At 43.5% G+C, this 18,606-nt stretch overlaps 2 protein-coding genes and 2 long non-coding RNA genes across 4 annotated transcripts in view; 3 read left to right on the top strand and 1 right to left on the bottom strand.

Annotated features, from left to right (window-relative positions):
* Positions 1–10,108, top strand: part of ccdc120a (coiled-coil domain containing 120a) — a 92,139-nt gene extending 82,031 nt beyond the window's left edge. Inside the window, exon 11 of the mRNA XM_031794879.1 lies at positions 3,207–10,108. Coding sequence (XP_031650739.1) covers positions 3,207–3,309 — 103 coding nt within the window. The 3' untranslated portion in view covers positions 3,310–10,108. The remainder of the gene's footprint in view (positions 1–3,206) is intronic.
* Positions 10,109–12,222: 2,114 nt separating this feature from the next.
* Positions 12,223–14,286, bottom strand: LOC109880243 (uncharacterized). Its single transcript, XR_002253659.2, has 3 exons — positions 14,018–14,286; positions 13,086–13,303; positions 12,223–12,626 (listed from the first exon to the last, which is right to left on the bottom strand). It is a non-coding gene; the product is annotated as an uncharacterized LOC109880243 (long non-coding RNA).
* Positions 13,225–14,054, top strand: LOC116354453 (uncharacterized). Its single transcript, XR_004203762.1, has 2 exons — positions 13,225–13,335; positions 13,532–14,054. It is a non-coding gene; the product is annotated as an uncharacterized LOC116354453 (long non-coding RNA).
* A 207-nt stretch (positions 14,287–14,493) lies between the features above and the next one.
* The window catches only part of abcd1 (ATP-binding cassette, sub-family D (ALD), member 1), a 34,543-nt gene continuing 30,430 nt past the window's right edge, over positions 14,494–18,606 (top strand). The window contains exons 1-2 of the mRNA XM_031794878.1: positions 14,494–15,677; positions 15,916–16,145. Of these exons, the coding sequence (XP_031650738.1) occupies positions 15,284–15,677; positions 15,916–16,145 (624 nt within the window). The 5' untranslated portion in view covers positions 14,494–15,283. The remainder of the gene's footprint in view (positions 15,678–15,915; positions 16,146–18,606) is intronic.

Below are 18,606 nucleotides of genomic sequence, written 5' to 3' on the forward strand. Positions count from 1 at the left end.
CCCTGTATACAGTATGCTGACCCTGTATATAGTATGCTGACCCAGTATATAGCATTCTAATACATTATGCTGACCCTGTATATACTATATAGTATGCTGACCCAGTATACAGTATGCTGACCCTGTAAAGAGTATACAGTATGCTGACCCTGTAAATAGTATATAGTATGCTGACCCAGTATACAGTATGCTGACACTGTAGACAGTATCCTGACCCTGTATACAGTATGCTGACCCTGTATATAGTATGCTGACCCTGTAGACAGTATGCTAACCTTGTATATAGTATCCTGACCCTGTATATAGTATGCTGAACCTGTATACAGTATGCTGACCCTGTAGACAGTATGCTGACCCTGTAGACAGTATGCTAACCTTGTATATAGTATCCTGACCCTGTATACAGTATGCTGACCCTGTATACAGTATGCTGACACTGTATATAGTATGCTGACCCTGTAGACAGTATGCTGACCCTGTATACAGTATGCTGACCCTGTATATAGTATGCTGACCCTGTATACAGTATGCTGACCCTGTATATAGTATGCTGACCCTGTATATAGTATGCTGACCCTGTATACAGTATGCTGACCCTGTAGACCGTATGCTGACCCTGTATACAGTATGCTGACCCTGTAGACCGTATGCTGACCCTGTATATAGTATGCTGACCCTGTATACAGTATGCTGCCCCTGTATACAGTATGCTGACCCTGTATACAGTATGCTGACCCTGTAGACAGTATGCTGACCCTGTAGACAGTATGCTGACCCTGTATACAGTATGCTGACCCTGTATACAGTATGCTCACCCTGTATACAGTATGCTCACCCTGTATATAGTATGCTCACCCTGTATATAGTATGCTCACCCTGTATACAGTATGCTGACCCTGTATACAGTATGCTGACCCTGTATACAGTATGCTGACCCTGTAGACAGTATGCTGACCCTGTAGACAGTATGCTGACCCTGTAGACAGTATGCTGACCCTGTATACAGTATGCTGACCCTGTATATAGTATGCTGACCCTGTATATAGTATGCTGACCCTGTAGACAGTATGCTAACCTTGTATATAGTATCCTGACCCTGTATATAGTATGCTGAACCTGTATACAGTATGCTGACCCTGTAGACAGTATGCTGACCCTGTAGACAGTATGCTAACCTTGTATATAGTATCCTGACCCTGTATATAGTATGCTGACCCTGTATACAGTATGCTGACCCTGTATACAGTATGCTGACACTGTATATAGTATGCTGACCCTGTAGACAGTATGCTGACCCTGTATACAGTATGCTGACCCTGTATATAGTATGCTGACCCTGTATACAGTATGCTGACCCTGTATATAGTATGCTGACCCTGTATATAGTATGCTGACCCTGTATACAGTATGCTGACCCTGTAGACCGTATGCTGACCCTGTATACAGTATGCTGACCCTGTAGACCGTATGCTGACCCTGTATACAGTATGCTGACCCTGTATACAGTATGCTGACCCTGTATATAGTATGCTGACCCTGTATATAGTATGCTCACCCTGTATACAGTATGCTGACCCTGTATACAGTATGCTGACCCTGTATACAGTATGCTGACCCTGTATACAGTATGCTGACCCTGTATACAGTATGCTGACCCTGTATATAGTATGCTGACCCTGTATACAGTATGCTGACCCTGTATACAGTATGCTGACCCTGTATACAGTATGCTGACCCTGTATACAGTATGCTGACCCTGTAGACAGTATGCTGACCCTGTATACAGTATGCTGACCCTGTATACATTATGCTGACCCTGTATACAGTATGCTGACCCTGTATACAGTATGCTCACCCTGTATATAGTATGCTCACCCTGTATATAGTATGCTCACCCTGTATACAGTATGCTGACCCTGTATACAGTATGCTGACCCTGTAGACAGTATGCTGACCCTGTATACAGTATGCTGACCCTGTATACAGTATGCTGACCCTGTATACAGTATGCTGACCCTGTAGACAGTATGCTGACCCTGTAGACAGTATGCTGACCCTGTATACAGTATGCTGACCCTGTAGACAGTATGCTGACCCTGTAGACAGTATGCTGACCCTGTATACAGTATGCTGACCCTGTATACAGTATGCTGACCCTGTAGACAGTATGCTGACCCTGTAGACAGTATGCTGACCCTGTATACAGTATGCTGACCCTGTATACAGTATGCTGACCCTGTATACAGTATGCTGACCCTGTATACAGTATGCTGACCCTGTATACAGTATGCTGACCCTGTAGACAGTATGCTGACCCTGTATACAGTATGCTGACCCTGTAGACAGTATGCTGACCCTGTATACAGTATGCTGACCCTGTAGACAGTATGCTGACCCTGTATATAGTATGCTGACCCTGTAGACAGTATGCTGACCCTGTAGACAGTATGCTGACCCTGTATACAGTATGCTGACCCTGTAGACAGTATGCTGACCCTGTAGACAGTATGCTGACCCTGTATACAGTATGCTGACCCTGTATACAGTATGCTGACCCTGTATACAGTATGCTGACCCTGTATACAGTATGCTGACCCTGTATACAGTATGCTGACCCTGTAGACAGTATGCTGACCCTGTATACAGTATGCTGACCCTGTAGACAGTATGCTGACCCTGTATATAGTATGCTGACCCTGTAGACAGTATGCTGACCCTGTAGACAGTATGCTGACCCTGTATACAGTATGCTGACCCTGTAGACAGTATGCTGACCCTGTAGACAGTATGCTGACCCTGTAGACAGTATGCTGACCCTGTATACAGTATGCTGACCCTGTATACAGTATGCTGACCCTGTATACAGTATGCTGACCCTGTATACAGTATGCTGACCCTGTATACAGTATGCTGACCCTGTATACAGTATGCTGACCCTGTATACAGTATGCTGACCCTGTATACAGTATGCTGACCCTGTATACAGTATGCTGACCCTGTATACAGTATGCTGACCCTGTATATTGTAATCTTACTTTCTTGTGTTCTTCTTATTTTTAATTATTGTTTGTTGTTGTTCAACATTGTTGTTTTTGGTGCTACATTGATATTGATTAGTCCGTTGTTGGGGTTTAGAGCTGAAAGACATTCCACTGTACTTTTTCACGTGACATTGAAACTTGGAACTCTCTCCCTCTCTTTCTCAGGTCTCTGTATCAGGAGTCCTTCCCATCCCAGATGCAGGAGCTGACCCTGAAAGAACCCAGCACTGACAGAGGTGACCTGCCTACCCCTGGTACACTGGTCTAACAACAACAACATCAGAGGTGATCTGCCTACCCCGGGTACACTGGTCTAACAACAACAACAACAACAACAGAGGTGACCTGCCAACCCCGGGTACACTGGTCTAACAACAACAACAACAACAACATAGGTGACCTGCCAACCCCGGGTACACTGGTCTAACAACAACAACAAACAGAGGTGATCTGCCTACCTCGGGTACACTGGTCGAACAACAACAACAACAACAACAAACAGAGGTGACCTGCCTACCCCGGGTACACTGGTTGAACAACAACAACAACAACAGAGGTGACCTGCCTGCCCCGGGTACACTGGTCTAACAACAACAACAACAACAACAGAGGTGACCTGCCTGCCCCGGGTACACTGGTCGAACAACAACAACAGAGGTGACCTGCCTACCCCGGGTACACTGGTCGAACAACAACAACAACAACAGAGGTGACCTGCCTACCCCGGGTACACTGGTCTAACAACAACAACATCAGAGGTGATCTGCCTACCCCGGGTACACTGGTCTAACAACAACAACAACAACAACAACAAACAGAGGTGACCTGTCTACCCTGGGTACACTGGTCTAACAACCACAACAACAACAACAGAGGTGACCTGCCTACCCCGGGTACACTGGTTGAACAACAACAACAACAGAGGTGACCTGCCTACCCCGGGTACACTGGTCGAACAACAACAACAACAACAGAGGTGACCTGCCAACCCCGGGTACACTGGTCGAACAACAACAACAACAACAACAAACAGACATGTTACTGACTGAATGATACACAGTCATATTGTAGAGCAACTTCATGGACCTGCATACAAAAAGGAAAATATGAAGGACATTTATTTACACAATATTTGTATTTGTTTTTTCTGCACATTTTTTGGGGGGAGAGAATGATTGAAGAATGTGACATTCTTCTAGAACTCAAAAGAGAAGTTGTTGTTCCCCCTCCTCCCCCCCCCCCTAAGGGAGCTTTTCTTCGTAGTGCATCATCAAAGTCGGATCATGCCTCTGAAGATCAATGACAAGGTGCTTGAAAGAGTCTAGCACTTCAAACAGTCTCTGGTAGAAATATAGGCCAGCGGAACATTGCTGTAGTTTATACAACCGATCCAGGTGAAGGACGTTGAACAAGGTCATGGACAGTGTTACAGGTTCCTCAACTGTTACAGAAATACTGAATTTCTCTAAGTGAACCATCTTCATCATCATCATCGTCATCCACATAGAATTTCAGGTATTTAGTAGAGATGACAAATGGATAAGGACACACACAACTAACCAAACAGAAAGCACACCCATACGTTGTCACACAGACCCTACAGTACAACGAAATCAGGTTGGTTAGGGAATGGGAAAGAGATGTCTGTGTTAACTCCGATACACTGATCCGTCTCAGTCTACAGAAGGATCTGCAGTCTATAATCACATTTCTATGACAGACAGACAAAACAAAGGGGGGTGGCTTTTATGTCAGCGATGAGGTTTAGTCAGTTGTTTTGTCCACCAGAAACAATCAGATAATACCAGCTCCCTCTAGCACACTGCTCTCTCAATAACACACAATAACCTGGACTCAGGGGTAGACGTAACATAGTAAAGGTAAATCCAGGACACTCCAATTAGTATGACATGTTAAGTTTCAGATGATATGTATACATTTTTGATGTCCGTCACCCATTTCGTATGATATGTTACGAATTGCAATTCGTACAATAGATTACGAATTTGCAAAGCAAATTCCAATTTGTTATGGGTAACATTAGCTAGGTGGCTAACATTATCTAGGCGAGGGGTAGGAGTTAAAGGGTTAAGGTTAGGTAAAGGGTTAGCTAAGTAGTTGCTAAAATGCTAAAACTTTCAGGTTTGCTAGATGTTCGTGTTATACGCCCACCCATCCACCCCGACCAACAACCCTACATTCGATTTTGCCTTAAAATCTCTACAGGATCGTGTGTGTCCCCCGCGGGACAGTTGAGCTAACATAGGCTAATGCGATTAGCATGAGGTTGTATGTAACAAGAACATTTCCCAGGACATAGACATATCTGATGTTGGCAGAAAGCTTAATTTCTTGTTAATCTAACTGCACTGTCCAATTTACAGTAGCTATTAGAGTGAAATAATACCATGCTATTGTTTGAGGAGAGTGCACAGTTTTGAAGATGAAAATGTATTAGTAAACCAATTAGGCACATTTGGGCAGTCTTGAGACAACATTTTGAACAGAAATGCAATGGTTCATTGAATCAGTCTAAAACGTTGCACGTACACTGCTGCCATCTAGTGGCCAACATTTAAATTATGCCTGACCTGGAATAATACATTATGGCCTTTCTCTTGCATTTCAAAGATGATGGAACAAAACAAACGCATGTTTATTTTCTAAGTATTGTCTTTTACCAGATCTAATGTTCTATATTCTCCTACATTAATTTCACATTTCCACAAACGTCAAAAGTGTTTCCTTTCAAATGGTATCAAGAATATGCATATCCTTGCTACAGGCAGTTACATTTGGGTGTGTCATTAGCCTGGAAATTGAAAAAAAAAGGGTCTGATCCTTTTACTTTCTATCTCATGTAACCATACCAAACATTACATATCATACAAATTTGAGTGTCTCAGATTTACATGTACTATATTACGTCTAGTCTATGAGACCAGGCTGGACACAATACCAGCTATCACCGGTCCTTGTAGGATGCTCCACATAATCAGGACGAACAACAGTCATGTTATATCCCTTTGGCTCCATTTCAAACACGAAGGGGTGTGTCGTTCCAGACTGCTGCTTGCACTAGTGTGCCAATAGGTGGCACCAAAGGGTGCTTATATTCTTTCCACAGCCCACCGAGCCCAGCCCACAGATAATGACAATGGCATAGATCACCTGTTCGTAATTTCTCTTCTCAGCTAATCCGACCTTTAACCCCAAACCAAAAAAAAAAGATGTGATCCGGGTGTTCTACTGAATAAAACAAGCACAATATTCTTATCTATGATGAGCAGCAGGATAGAGACACTTGGGTAAAGGAGGATAACCTAATTTTAAAAAATGTTGATCATTTAGCAGACGCTCTTATCCAGAGCAATTTACAGGAGCAATTAAGGGTTAAGTGCCTTGCTCAAGGGCACATCGGCATAGCTGAAAAATATTTGTCTTGGATATTCGAACCAGCGACCTTTAGGCTACTGATCCACTACTTGCTAGGATACCTGCTGCCCTATGTAAAAACCATGCAACCGACAGCTCAGATTCAGGTATGCACCTTATAAAGGCAATGTGGTAAACACTGCATATGTCATCTCAATCACAAATGACTTTTAAATGTTACAAAAAATGATAACGTGAATCTTTAAATTAATATCCTGTTCTTTGAAACTCAAAAACAACAGAAAAAAACTCAAGATAGAAAATGTAATTTGATTTACACAATCATTTCTTTGTCCCATACTTCCTGCTGTTGTCGTGGAGAGGTATGAAGGGAATGTGATTTGTGATCAGGATAAGAATATTTAGAAATGTTTTTTTTTAAACATTTTTAAATACAACATGGGGTCATTACTGCAAACATTCTATTATGTTTTTGTACTGCGTAGTTTTCCATGAATTGACATGAATTGAACCATGAGACCAGCCAGATTAAATATGAAATCAGGTATTGACCATCCTCAGACCAAAACACTGGACTGGATGAATGGATAAGTATTGCTGGTAAATCTACCTTCATCCATAGCATCAAATCTATGCTGTCGTCTTGACCTTTTCCTGTTTAAGTCCATGTCCATCATAATTCAGTCAGATATAAATCAAGTCACTGTAGCCCGAGAGCCAGTCTGTTTAGCTTGGGAGCCAGTCTGTTTAGCCCGGGAGCCAGTCTGTTTAGCCCGGGAGCCAGTCTGTTTAGCCCGGGAGCCAGTCTGTTTAGCCCGGGAGCCAGTCTGTTTAGCCCGGGAGCCAGTCTGTTTAGCCTGGGAGACAGTCTGTTTAGCCTGAGAGCCAGTCTGTTTAGCCTGAGAGCCAGTCTGTTTAGCCTGGGAGCCAGTCTGTTTAGCCTGAGAGCCAGTCTGTTTAGCCCGGGAGCCAGTCTGTTTAGCCCGGGAGCCAGTCTGTTTAGCCCGGGAGCCAGTCTGTTTAGCCCGGGAGCCAGTCTGTTTAGCCCGGGAGCCAGTCTGTTTAGCCCGGGAGCCAGTCTGTTTAGCCCGGGAGCCAGTCTGTTTAGCCCGGGAGCCAGTCTGTTTAGCCCGGGAGCCAGTCTGTTTAGCCCGAGAGCCAGTCTGTTTAGCCCGGGAGCCAGTCTGTTTAGCCCGGGAGCCAGTCTGTTTAGCCCGGGAGCCAGTCTGTTTAGCCCGGGAGCCAGTCTGTTTAGCCTGGGAGCCAGTCTGTTTAGCCTGGGAGCCAGTCTGTTTAGCCCGGGAGCCAGTCTGTTTAGCCCGGGAGCCAGTCTGTTTAGCCTGGGAGCCAGTCTGATTAGCTTGGGAGCCAGTCTGTTTAGCCTGGGAGCCAGTCTGATTCTGCTCTCCTGCCAACTCTTAATGGAATTGTCATGTCAAACATTTTCATGTTCAGCCAATGACAAGTCGGCAAAATCATAAACAGATCTGGTACCAGGCTAATCTCAATTTAATCGACCCTGTCAACATTCCCATAACCCATAGACAGCAATACATACATTTCTGTTCAGTATTTTCCTGAAAATATTCAATAGTGCTTTCCATGCTGTATTCTCATCTATGCCTAGACACTTTTCTAAAAGAGATATTGTGCTATACAGTAGCTACTAAAGCAATCAATCTTTGTTCAAGGACTTAAGAGCGGACCCCATTCAGGTAAAAAATAAATATATATATATATGGTATTGTGACATATACAAGTTGCAACTAAATCCAGACTGGATCACTTCATGTGAAACAGAACTGAATTCAGTCTGGGTCTCTTGATGTGAAAAGGAACTGAATTCAGTCTGGATCTCTTGATGTGAAACAGAACTGAATTCAGTCTGGATCTCTTGATGTGAAAAGGAACTGAATTCAGTCTGGATCTCTTCATGTGAAACGGAACTGAACTCAGTCTGGATCTCTTGATGTGAAACAGAACTGAATTCAGTCTGGATCTCTTCAGGTGAAACGGAACTGAACTGAATTCAGTCTGGATCTCTTCATGTGAAACGGAACTGAACTGAATTCAGTCTGGATCTCTTCATGTGAAACGGAACTGAACTGAATTCAGTCTGGATCTCTTCATGTGAAACTGAACTGAATTCAGTCTGGATCTCTTCATGGGAAACAGAACTGAATTCAGTCTGGATCTCCAGGCTAGGCTGAATTTGATTCTCTTTATTCCTCTTTTGCCAAATGCTGCCATGCTTGTCTCCAGACTAACTGAAAATAGCTTTTCTGCTTCCTCCATTTTGTATTTACAACCAAGCTGCATGACAACAACAATCAATTCAAACTGTTTTTTGACAAAGCAAACCAATATTTCCCTCAGGTTAAATGATCAATGGGAGTAGTTGTTTAATTATGTTAATGTCCCTACTGTAGTTGAGCACAATTGTTTATTATTTTTAAATTGCACTTCTCTTGAAAATTTCTATGGATTATTACTGTGAAAGATTCAGAGTTCCTTCAGTAGAACTTCTTGTGACGTGATGCTTCCAACTTCTTGACCAAATAGCTGTGATATGAGCAGCTTACAGCGTGTGGTTTGTGTTCCATGTGACATGTTGTGACACTGGCACACAACAGTTGTCTGTATAAATCAACAATGATGACATTTGACTTCACAACGATGATGTCCAGTTGAACCCGTTTGTGACGTGGTCCAGCTTCTCGGTGATGGGTACTGAACATTGAACACCAACACCTGTGTAAATAGGAGGTTTTTCCTCCTGAAAGACATGGGCAGTGGTTGACTACGTCAGATCTAAACATTTGCAACAGGGAGACAACAGCATGGAAGCGTAGACTTGTTTTCTAACGTCTCTGAGAAGGCAGAGAAATGTTAATCAGACAATACCAAATGTTCTGTAAACACGAGAGGCTGGGAGGACGTCACAGCATCATCAGCTACAGAATCCCACCATGTCACAGATATATTATCAGAGTGCTCAGCGTACCTCTAGGCTGACATCAGTCACCGTCAACAGATATAAGTTGATTACATAACATACATCATTGAGTCTAGTGTCCCACATAGAACAGACGAGTCCCACATAGAACAGACGAGTCCCACATAGAACAGACGAGTCCCACATAGAACAGATGAGAGTCCCACATAGAACAGACGAGAGTCCCACATAGAACAGACGAGAGTCCCACATAGAACAGACGAGAGTCCCACATAGAACAGACGAGAGTCCCACATAGAACAGACGAGAGTCCCACATAGAACAGACGAGAGTCCCACATAGAACAGACGAGAGTCCCACATAGAACAGATGAGTCCCACATAGAACAGACGAGAGTCCCACATAGAACAGACGAGAGTCCCACATAGAACAGACGAGAGTCCCACATAGAACAGACGAGAGTCCCACATAGAACAGACGAGAGTCCCACATAGAACAGACGAGAGTCCCACATAGAACAGACGAGAGTCCCACATAGAACAGACGAGAGTCCCACATAGAACAGACGAGAGTCCCACATAGAACAGACGAGAGTCCCACATAGAACAGACGAGAGTCCCACATAGAACAGACGAGAGTCCCACATAGAACAGACGAGAGTCCCACATAGAACAGACGAGAGTCCCACATAGAACACTGGAAATCATGTGTATTACAGAAAGGAAAAACATGCATACATGCATATAACATTTTGTTACGTTACAGCCTTATTCTAAAATGGATTCAATAAATAAACATCCTCATCAATCTACACACACTACCCCGTGATGACATCACAATACCCCATGATGACATCACAATACTCCATGATGACATCACAATACTCCAAAGCAAAGCAAAAAACAGGTTTTTAGAAATGTTTGCAAATTTATAAAAACAAAAATGCCTTATTTACATAAGTATTCAGACCCTTTGCTATGAGACTTGAAATTGAGCTCGGGTGCATCCTGTTTCCATTGATCATCCTTGAGATGTTTCTACAACTTGATTGGAGTCCACCTGTGGTAAATTCAATTGATTGGACATGATTTGGAAAGGCACACACCTGTCTATATAAGGACCCACAGTTGACAGTGCATGTCAGAAGAAAAACCAAGCCATGAGGTTGAAGGAATTGTCTGTAGAGCTCCGAGACAGGATTGTGTCTAGGCTTAGATCTGGGGAAGGGTACCACATTTTTATTGCAGCATTGAAGATCCCCAACAACACAGTGGCCTCCATCATTCTTAAATGGAAGGAGTTTGGAACTACCAAGACTCTTCCTAGAGCTGGCCGTCCGGCAGAACTAAACAATCGGGGGAGAAGGGCCTTGGTCAGGGAGGTGGTCACTCTGACAGAGCTCCAGAGTTCCTCTGTGGAGATGGGAGAATCTTCCAGAAGGACAACCATCTCTGTAGCACTCCACCAATTAGGCCTTTATGGTAGAGTGGCCAGACAGAAGCCACTCCTCAGTAAAAAGTCACATGACAGCCCGCTTAGAGTTTGCCAAAAGACTCTCAGAACATGATAAACTGGTCTTCTCTGGTCTGATGAAACCAAGACTGAACTCTTTGGCCTGAATGCCAAGTGTCACGTTTGGAGGAAACCTGGCACCATCCCTACGGTGAAGCATGGTGGTGGCAACATCATCATGCTGTGGGGATGTTTTTCAGAGGCAGGGACTGAGAGACTAGTCAGGATAGAGGGAAGCTGAACAGAGCAAAGTACAGAGAGATTCTTGATGAAAACCTGCTCCAGAGCGCTCAAAACCTCAGACTGGGGCGAAGGTTCACCTTCCAACAGGACAACGACTCTAAGCACATTATAATCCATTCTAGAACGCTGTATAGTTACAAAACACACATTGTTGCATGTTCTTTCCGCAAACTGTCACAAACATGAAGCGCCCAGCATCTATCCAATCAAATCAACATTGACATTATCCCACCCCTGGTTAGACACTATTGGCTCAAGAAGCCAAACGTAACACAATATCTGCCAATTGAAATCTTTTGTCTTGCCCGTTCATCCTCTGAATGGCACACATACACAATCAAATGTCTCAATTATCTCAAGATTTAAAAATCCTTCTTTAACCCGTCTCCTCCCCTTCATCTACACTGATTTTAAGTGGATTTAACAAGTGACATCAATAAGGGATCATAGCTTTCACCTGGAGATTCACCTGGTCAATCTATGTCATGGAAAGAGCTTAATGTTTTTGTACACTCAGTGTATATAATGATTATATGTATCAATTGGGTGATGATTGTTTTATAAACTCTGCCATGATGTGTTGTAGCTGTAGGCCTAACAGCACAAACATCACTAGACCGACACATTCCTCTCTTGCTAGGTGCATAATTAAAGGGGAATCACACAAAAAATACTCTATTTGGGAGGGGAGGGGGGTTCCAGACTTCAAAATGGTGTTCTGATGTGATTGAAGCATTGCCATGGACTCAGATCCTCGTTGTTTCTCTTGTAATATTGATCAGAAGAAGAAAAAAACTTCCAAACCAGGAAAAATGAAAACGGAGAAAACAGAATATAGGAAAATACTAAATATAGTTTAATAGGGTCCCCCCCCCCCCCCTTGGAGTTGGTTATTAACCATGACTTTACTAGGTATGTTGACAGAAAACACATCTGTTGTACACCAAGGACCCAGGGAAGAGTTGCAGGGGAGATATGAGAAGAATGTGCCTATTTTGAAAGCAATAAAAAAAAATAAGTAGCTTGCGAAAGGTTTCATTTTTTCAATTTTTTTAAAGTAGCTCTCATGCTAGAAAAGGTTCTAGTCTGTTTTATTATGGCAATGCAATTTTCCCCCACGTTTTCTTTCCTTGAGGTTGTAAATGACATTATCCTCCTCATATCTACTTGGATTATTATGGACCATAATGAGGAGGAAGGCAAGGGAACTGCTTTCATTTCTAAATGACTCTTTCGTTCATTTTAGCAACAAGGACTGGAGGCAAAACATGTATTTGACCTACGAGGAGGATAAAGATGTCTCTTCAACTCCTACTTTTCTTCTTCTGTGGTTGTGACTATGGACTTCTTCTTCTGTGGTTGTGACTATGGACTTCTTCTTCTGTGGTTGTGACTATGGACTTCTTCTTCTGTGGTTGTGACTATGGACTTTTTGATGGACTTTATGAATTGTTATTTTGCATAGCAATGAATGCACCCTGTAAAAAAAGATATGAAGCTTTTTCTATCTTTGTCATTTTTTGGCCATTTGTACCGCTTTTTATCTGATCTCACATAACTTTCTGAATTATTCATATGATTCAAATGAATTATTCATATGATTCAAATGACAAATAAATTTTTCTTGTATGAATGCTGTAAATGCTGTTTTTATTAAAGTGATTGTTAACTGCAGCATTCTGACTGAGTGGTCTGGTAGCCTACCACACGATCTGTTAACTGCATTGTGAGTGGTTTATTTTTGTTTATAGGGAGAGTGGGAGCACTAAGTGATGATACCTACATAAGAACGCCATAACATAGTACATTTAGAGTCAGATACTATTTTCCATTGTGGTCCCTATTGTTATTATTATTGTTAACATAGATACATATACTGTTAGGCCTACAATGATACATTACATAGATACATAGATTACATAGACATATACAGTTACCCTCGTGATACAATAGCACAGGTGGCCGCGCGGTTAAACACTGCTTCCCATTCATTTCAATGGAAGGAAAGCGGTGAGAAGCGGAGAGGGCGGTGTGAAGGTGGCGTGGGAGGCGGTGAAAAAGTACACTTTTCTCGGCGGGCGATGACCAATCATATCGAATGGTTTCCATGACGAATTAGACCCAAGGCTTGGAGACTTTCTTCAAGCAAAGATGGCTGACAAAAAATACGAAAGGATGGAAGCAAATGTTAGTAATTATAATGTCATAATAAATCATGCAAAAAATGTACAGTTGACAGGAATATGTAGAGACAAACGATAATGCATTTTTTTTAATCATAAAGTTAATTTACAAAAATCGCGATTTTGCAAGCTAGCTGACTAGCTTTATGGGTGTTGTGACATGAGTATGACATTGTAATTCTGGTTGTTTAATGTTTTAGGGACTCCTGAAACAACCAGCAAACCAGGCTGCCATCTGGTGAAACAGTGGATATATAAAGAATCTAGCTAACTAAAGAATTTACTGCAAATTGAATGTACAATTTTGTAAGATTGCCTTGCTGATATTTGCCATGCAGATAGATGAAAAAATGTAGCTAGCTATGTTCTTGCTTATTGTGCAGTGGATGATTATAATACCTGTATGCCTACGGATGTGTAGCTAGCTATCTAGCCGATCTGTGAATGGAACCAAACGTTTGGTATACATATTAGTTCAGAACCTAGCTATGAACCTCAGCTATCATAGCCAGTTGTATCAACTTCAAAACAGCCCGAATGACATTAATGAAGCCTATCGATTGAGTAGAATATAATATAACTTTATGCCAAGGATGCAAGTCGAATATACATGTAGTTATTACCATGCATGAGATCCCCACATTGTAGCCTGTACACTTAATGTATTCACTGATCATGTACTCTACCTTGGCAAATAAAGTGCTGTTCAGGTATGAAAACTCCGAGGAGGGCCTGGTCTGGTTGAGTTGAAAAATACCTGCCTTAGTTTAGTTTATTCATTGATACAAGGATACTCATGAGCAGGATATCAGAAGTACATGTGAACGGATATGAGCTACTATCCGGAATATTGTGCGCATGTAAACATGGTCATTGTTAGAGAGGCCACTAGAGTAGCTGGCCAATATAATGGATCATCTGTTGCTGCACGGATTACTGGCGGGAGCAGTTCCATCCTCTCAGGTCCCCAGATCTGTGCAGTGCTCTGAGGGAATTTGAATGACTGACTGATTTATGTTTTTAGTAATATTTTTTTCGGGATGTTTGAGGAAGTTAAAAGTGATGTTTCCCCGCCCCCGTTTTTTGTTTTCCTGTAGCCAGTAGTGGGCGGCAATACTCCATTTCAGGGTTGTAGTCTGCCCTAAAACCCCACCGAAGAAGAAGAAGATCCGCGCCAATCACTGAGTTATAAATAAGCGGTGCCAATCAATCCATTATATCATAGAAGAAGAGGAGTCCATGTTGAATTAAGACTTTTGCATCTGATGCAAGACATTGTCAAACATTACTAGAGCATTTTGACTGTCGAAGTCGGGGGTTGTTTCCCCCCCCCCAGAAGGTCACCTTCCTAGCTAGCTAGCTACTACTGGACGGGTAACGTTATCCAGCCAGTGATATGGAAGTTGGGGGCAGACAGAAAGTTTCAGCTAAAGTTAGCATGCTAGTTAAGTAGCTTAGGAAGTGTTTTTATTTTTTTCCCCTTCATTTCAGTGAGTGTTGTTCGTCTGTAAATACCTCTCGTATGAATATATGGATATAATATATAGCTAGATGTCAACGTTACCGCTATGTTATTAGAGAGCAGGTTTAATCTCTATCACGGCTTTCTAGCTTTCCTGGTTGTTAACCGAAGAAACCTAGCTAGCTAAGGTTAGCGAGCAGTAGCACTGCGTATGCGATGGCTTGTCTATCGGCATTTCTGTTTCGCTTGAAAGAGGTTGGTTCGTAGTTGCTTTAACTGGCTAAGTGAGTGTTATAGTTGATTGCATTGTTATGCTTGCAACGTTAATGTAAAATGGCTAACTATCATTGAATAGGCAGCAAGAAGCACTTTTTTAAAAAAGTTATAAAAAGGTTGTAGCTATATAGAGGTCATCGTGGGATTAACGTTAACAGGTGTTTCAGTTGGGAGAGCTCAGCTTTATTAAACCGCATGCTAACCAGCCTTCACAATGTTGGTAATGTATGAAAAGCTTCCCGAGCAACTCAAGAAAACCTCCCATGCCAGAAAAGCAGTTATCCTTCTCGTCGCTGCCTATGGAATCAAGAAACTCTACCCGTACTTATGGGCTAAACTCAGGAAGAATGTCGGGGGTACACCGCTCCCAGTCCCCCCCATAAACTCTAACGGGGTGCTACTGGAGGGGTCAGAGAAACAAGGAAAGAAGAAAAGTAGTAACTCTCCGGCTGTGAACCAGGAGTTTCTGAAGAGGCTAAGTCACCTGCTTCGTATCCTGTTTCCCCAGCTGTTCTGTAAGGAGTTGGGTCTGCTGGGGTTCCACTCCCTGGCTCTCATCTCCAGAACCTTCCTCTCTATCTACGTGGCCAACCTGGACGGCATGATAGGTAGGTAGGACAGACATTGAATGTTGCTGGTTTGAATGACCAGTCTGGGTAGATGAACTGGCAACCCGACAGGTGGCTGCTTTCAGATTCCAGGTACTATGCTCTTGCCGTTGTGCTCTTGAGCAAGGCACTTAACCCCTGTGACTGTGTTGTCTGAGGCTGTTGGGAGCAGAGCAAAAGTAGAATATCCGTCTTTGCAGATTGGTGGACTAAATACACTTCTATCATCCTCTTACAGTGAAGACCATTGTGAAGAAGGACCCCCAGGCGTTTGTGTGGGAGTTGACAAAATGGCTGCTCATTGCTGTCCCAGCCACCTTTGTGAACAGCGCCATCCGTTACCTAGAGGGACAGCTGGCCCTGGCCTTCCGCACGCGCTTGGTAACCCACGCCTATAAGCTCTACTTCAGCAACCAAACATACTACCGCGTCAGCAACATGGACGGACGCCTCGCCAACCCAGACCAGGTGTGTGTATTGGGGGGGGTGTATGTGCAGGGCCGGCTCTAGCCTTTTTGGGGGCCCTATGCAAGATTTGGTTGCGGGCAAAACATTTTAGTGTACGTTTTTAAAGTTCATTTACAGCAATTCTACACATTTCGACACTGGGAGAGAAAATGTTGCCGTTTTAAAACATGTTTTCTGGCGTTCTACACATTTTGCCATGTGGCGGCGGGAAATGTAGCAATTTATAACACATTTCATGCAATAGGGCACAGATTTTTTTGTTGTTGAAGTTTTAAAGCAAATTTCTTGCAATTTTGCCATGACTAATACCTTGTTAATGATATCTGAATGAGAGTGACTAACTAAATCAATGGGAACCTCCCTGAAGGTCAGGGCCCCTGGGCACGTTCCCTGTGTCATGTAAAAAATATTACCCGTGTGAAATAGTTTCCCATTGTTCTGATTGTGTTGTGATTGACGTCATTTTGTAAAACAAAATTCACAGCGTGAAAAAATGTTCCCTTGTCAAAAATTGCACGTGTGGATGGCTGAGCTCCTGCAGATGTTTCTCACACCCCCTCACCCTCGATTTAACAAGCTAACTGGCGTAATTAAGCTGTAAACTGGTCGAGATGGCTTTAACTTATGTAGCTAGCTAGCTTAGTGGCCTAATTAGCTGTAAACTGATCGAGATGGCTTTAACTTGTGTATAGCTAGCTAGCTAACAAAATATGAGCTGTCATTCGAAAACGTAGCTCCCATGTCTTTGCAATCGCAAAAAACAACTTTTTTTTTTAAATATTTTTTTTTTTATACTTTACTGCCTTCTGACCTTTACAAATAATGTCCATAAAGTCATGTAGGTTATACCCACACTCTCTGCCAGCTGTTGGCCAGAGCGCTATTACCAGACTCGCTAAATAACGCATATTTTTTTGTTTGAGAGAATCATCAGTGTAAAATGCGATCGGAAACGCATTGACTTGTGTACTTTAACCCCTTTCTCTCCCTAATTTCATGATATACAATTAGTAGTTAGTCTGGTCTCATTGCTGCAACTCCCATACGGACTCGGGAGAGGTGAAGGTCGAGACCCGTGCGTCCTCCGAAACACGACCCTACATGCCGCACTGCTTCTTGACACAACGCCGCTTAACCCGCAAGCCAATGTGTCGGCGGAAACTCCGTATATCTGGCGACCTTGTCGGTGTGCATTGCGCCCGGCCCGCCACGGGAGTCGCTAGAGAGCGATGGGACAAGAACATCCCTGCCGGGCAAACCCTCCCCCTAACTCAAACGGCGCTGGGCCAATTATGCGCCGCCCTGTGGGTCTTCCGGTCGCGGCCGGCTGCGACAGAGCCTGGACTCGAACCAGGACCTCTAGTGGCACAGCTAGCACTGTGATGCAGAGCCCTGAGGCGCCCCCCCCCCCCTGAGACGGAGCCCTGAGCCCCCCCCCCCCCCCCCCCCACACACACATCTGCATCATGTCAATTTGATGGAAACATCTCTTGGGGAAAAAAGCGCATTTTTGTTTATATACAGATTTTAGAATATTTACATTCAAATCTGTTGCCAATTGGAAGGAAAGTTGGCAAGTGACTGACATGGCAAGCTAATTGGATGGACACCTAGCTAGTGACTGACATGGCAAGCTAATTGGATGGACACCTAGCTAGTGACTGACATGGCAAGCTAATTGGATGGACACCTAGCTAGTGACTGACATGGCAAGCTAATTGGATGGACACCTAGCTAGTGACTGACATGGCAAGCTAATTGGATGGACACCTAGCTAGTGGCTGACATGGCAAGCTAATTGGATGGACACCTAGCTAGTGACTGACATGGCAAGCTAATTGGATGGACACCTAGCTAGTGACTGACATGGCAAGCTAATTGGATGGACACCTAGCTAGTGACTGACATGGCAAGCTAATTGGATGGACACCTAGCTAGTGACTGACATGGCAAGCTAATTGGATGGACACCTAGCTAGTGACTGACATGGCAAGCTAATTGGATGGACACCGAGCTAGTGACTGACATGGCAAGCTAATTGGATGGACACCGAGCTAGTGACTGACATGGCAAGCTAATTGGATGGACACCGAGCTAGTGACTGACATGGCAAGCTAATTGGATGGACACCTAGCTAGTGACTGACATGGCAAGCTAATTGGATGGACACCGAGCTAGTGACTGACATGGCAAGCTAATTGGATGGACACCGAGCTAGTGACTGACATGGCAAGCTAATTGGATGGACACCGAGCTAGTGACTGACATGACAAGCTAATTGGATGGACACCGAGCTAGTGACTGACATGGCAAGCTAATTGGATGGACACCGAGCTAGTGGCTGACATGGCAAGCTAATTGGATGGACACCGAGCTAGTGACTGACATGGCAAGCTAATTGGACGGAAACATAGCTAGTGACTGACATGGCAAGCTAATTGGACGAACACCTAGCTAGTGA

Source organism: Oncorhynchus kisutch, linkage group LG17, assembly GCF_002021735.2.
Source record: "Oncorhynchus kisutch isolate 150728-3 linkage group LG17, Okis_V2, whole genome shotgun sequence".
In the NCBI taxonomy this organism is placed as follows: Eukaryota; Metazoa; Chordata; class Actinopteri; order Salmoniformes; family Salmonidae; genus Oncorhynchus; species Oncorhynchus kisutch.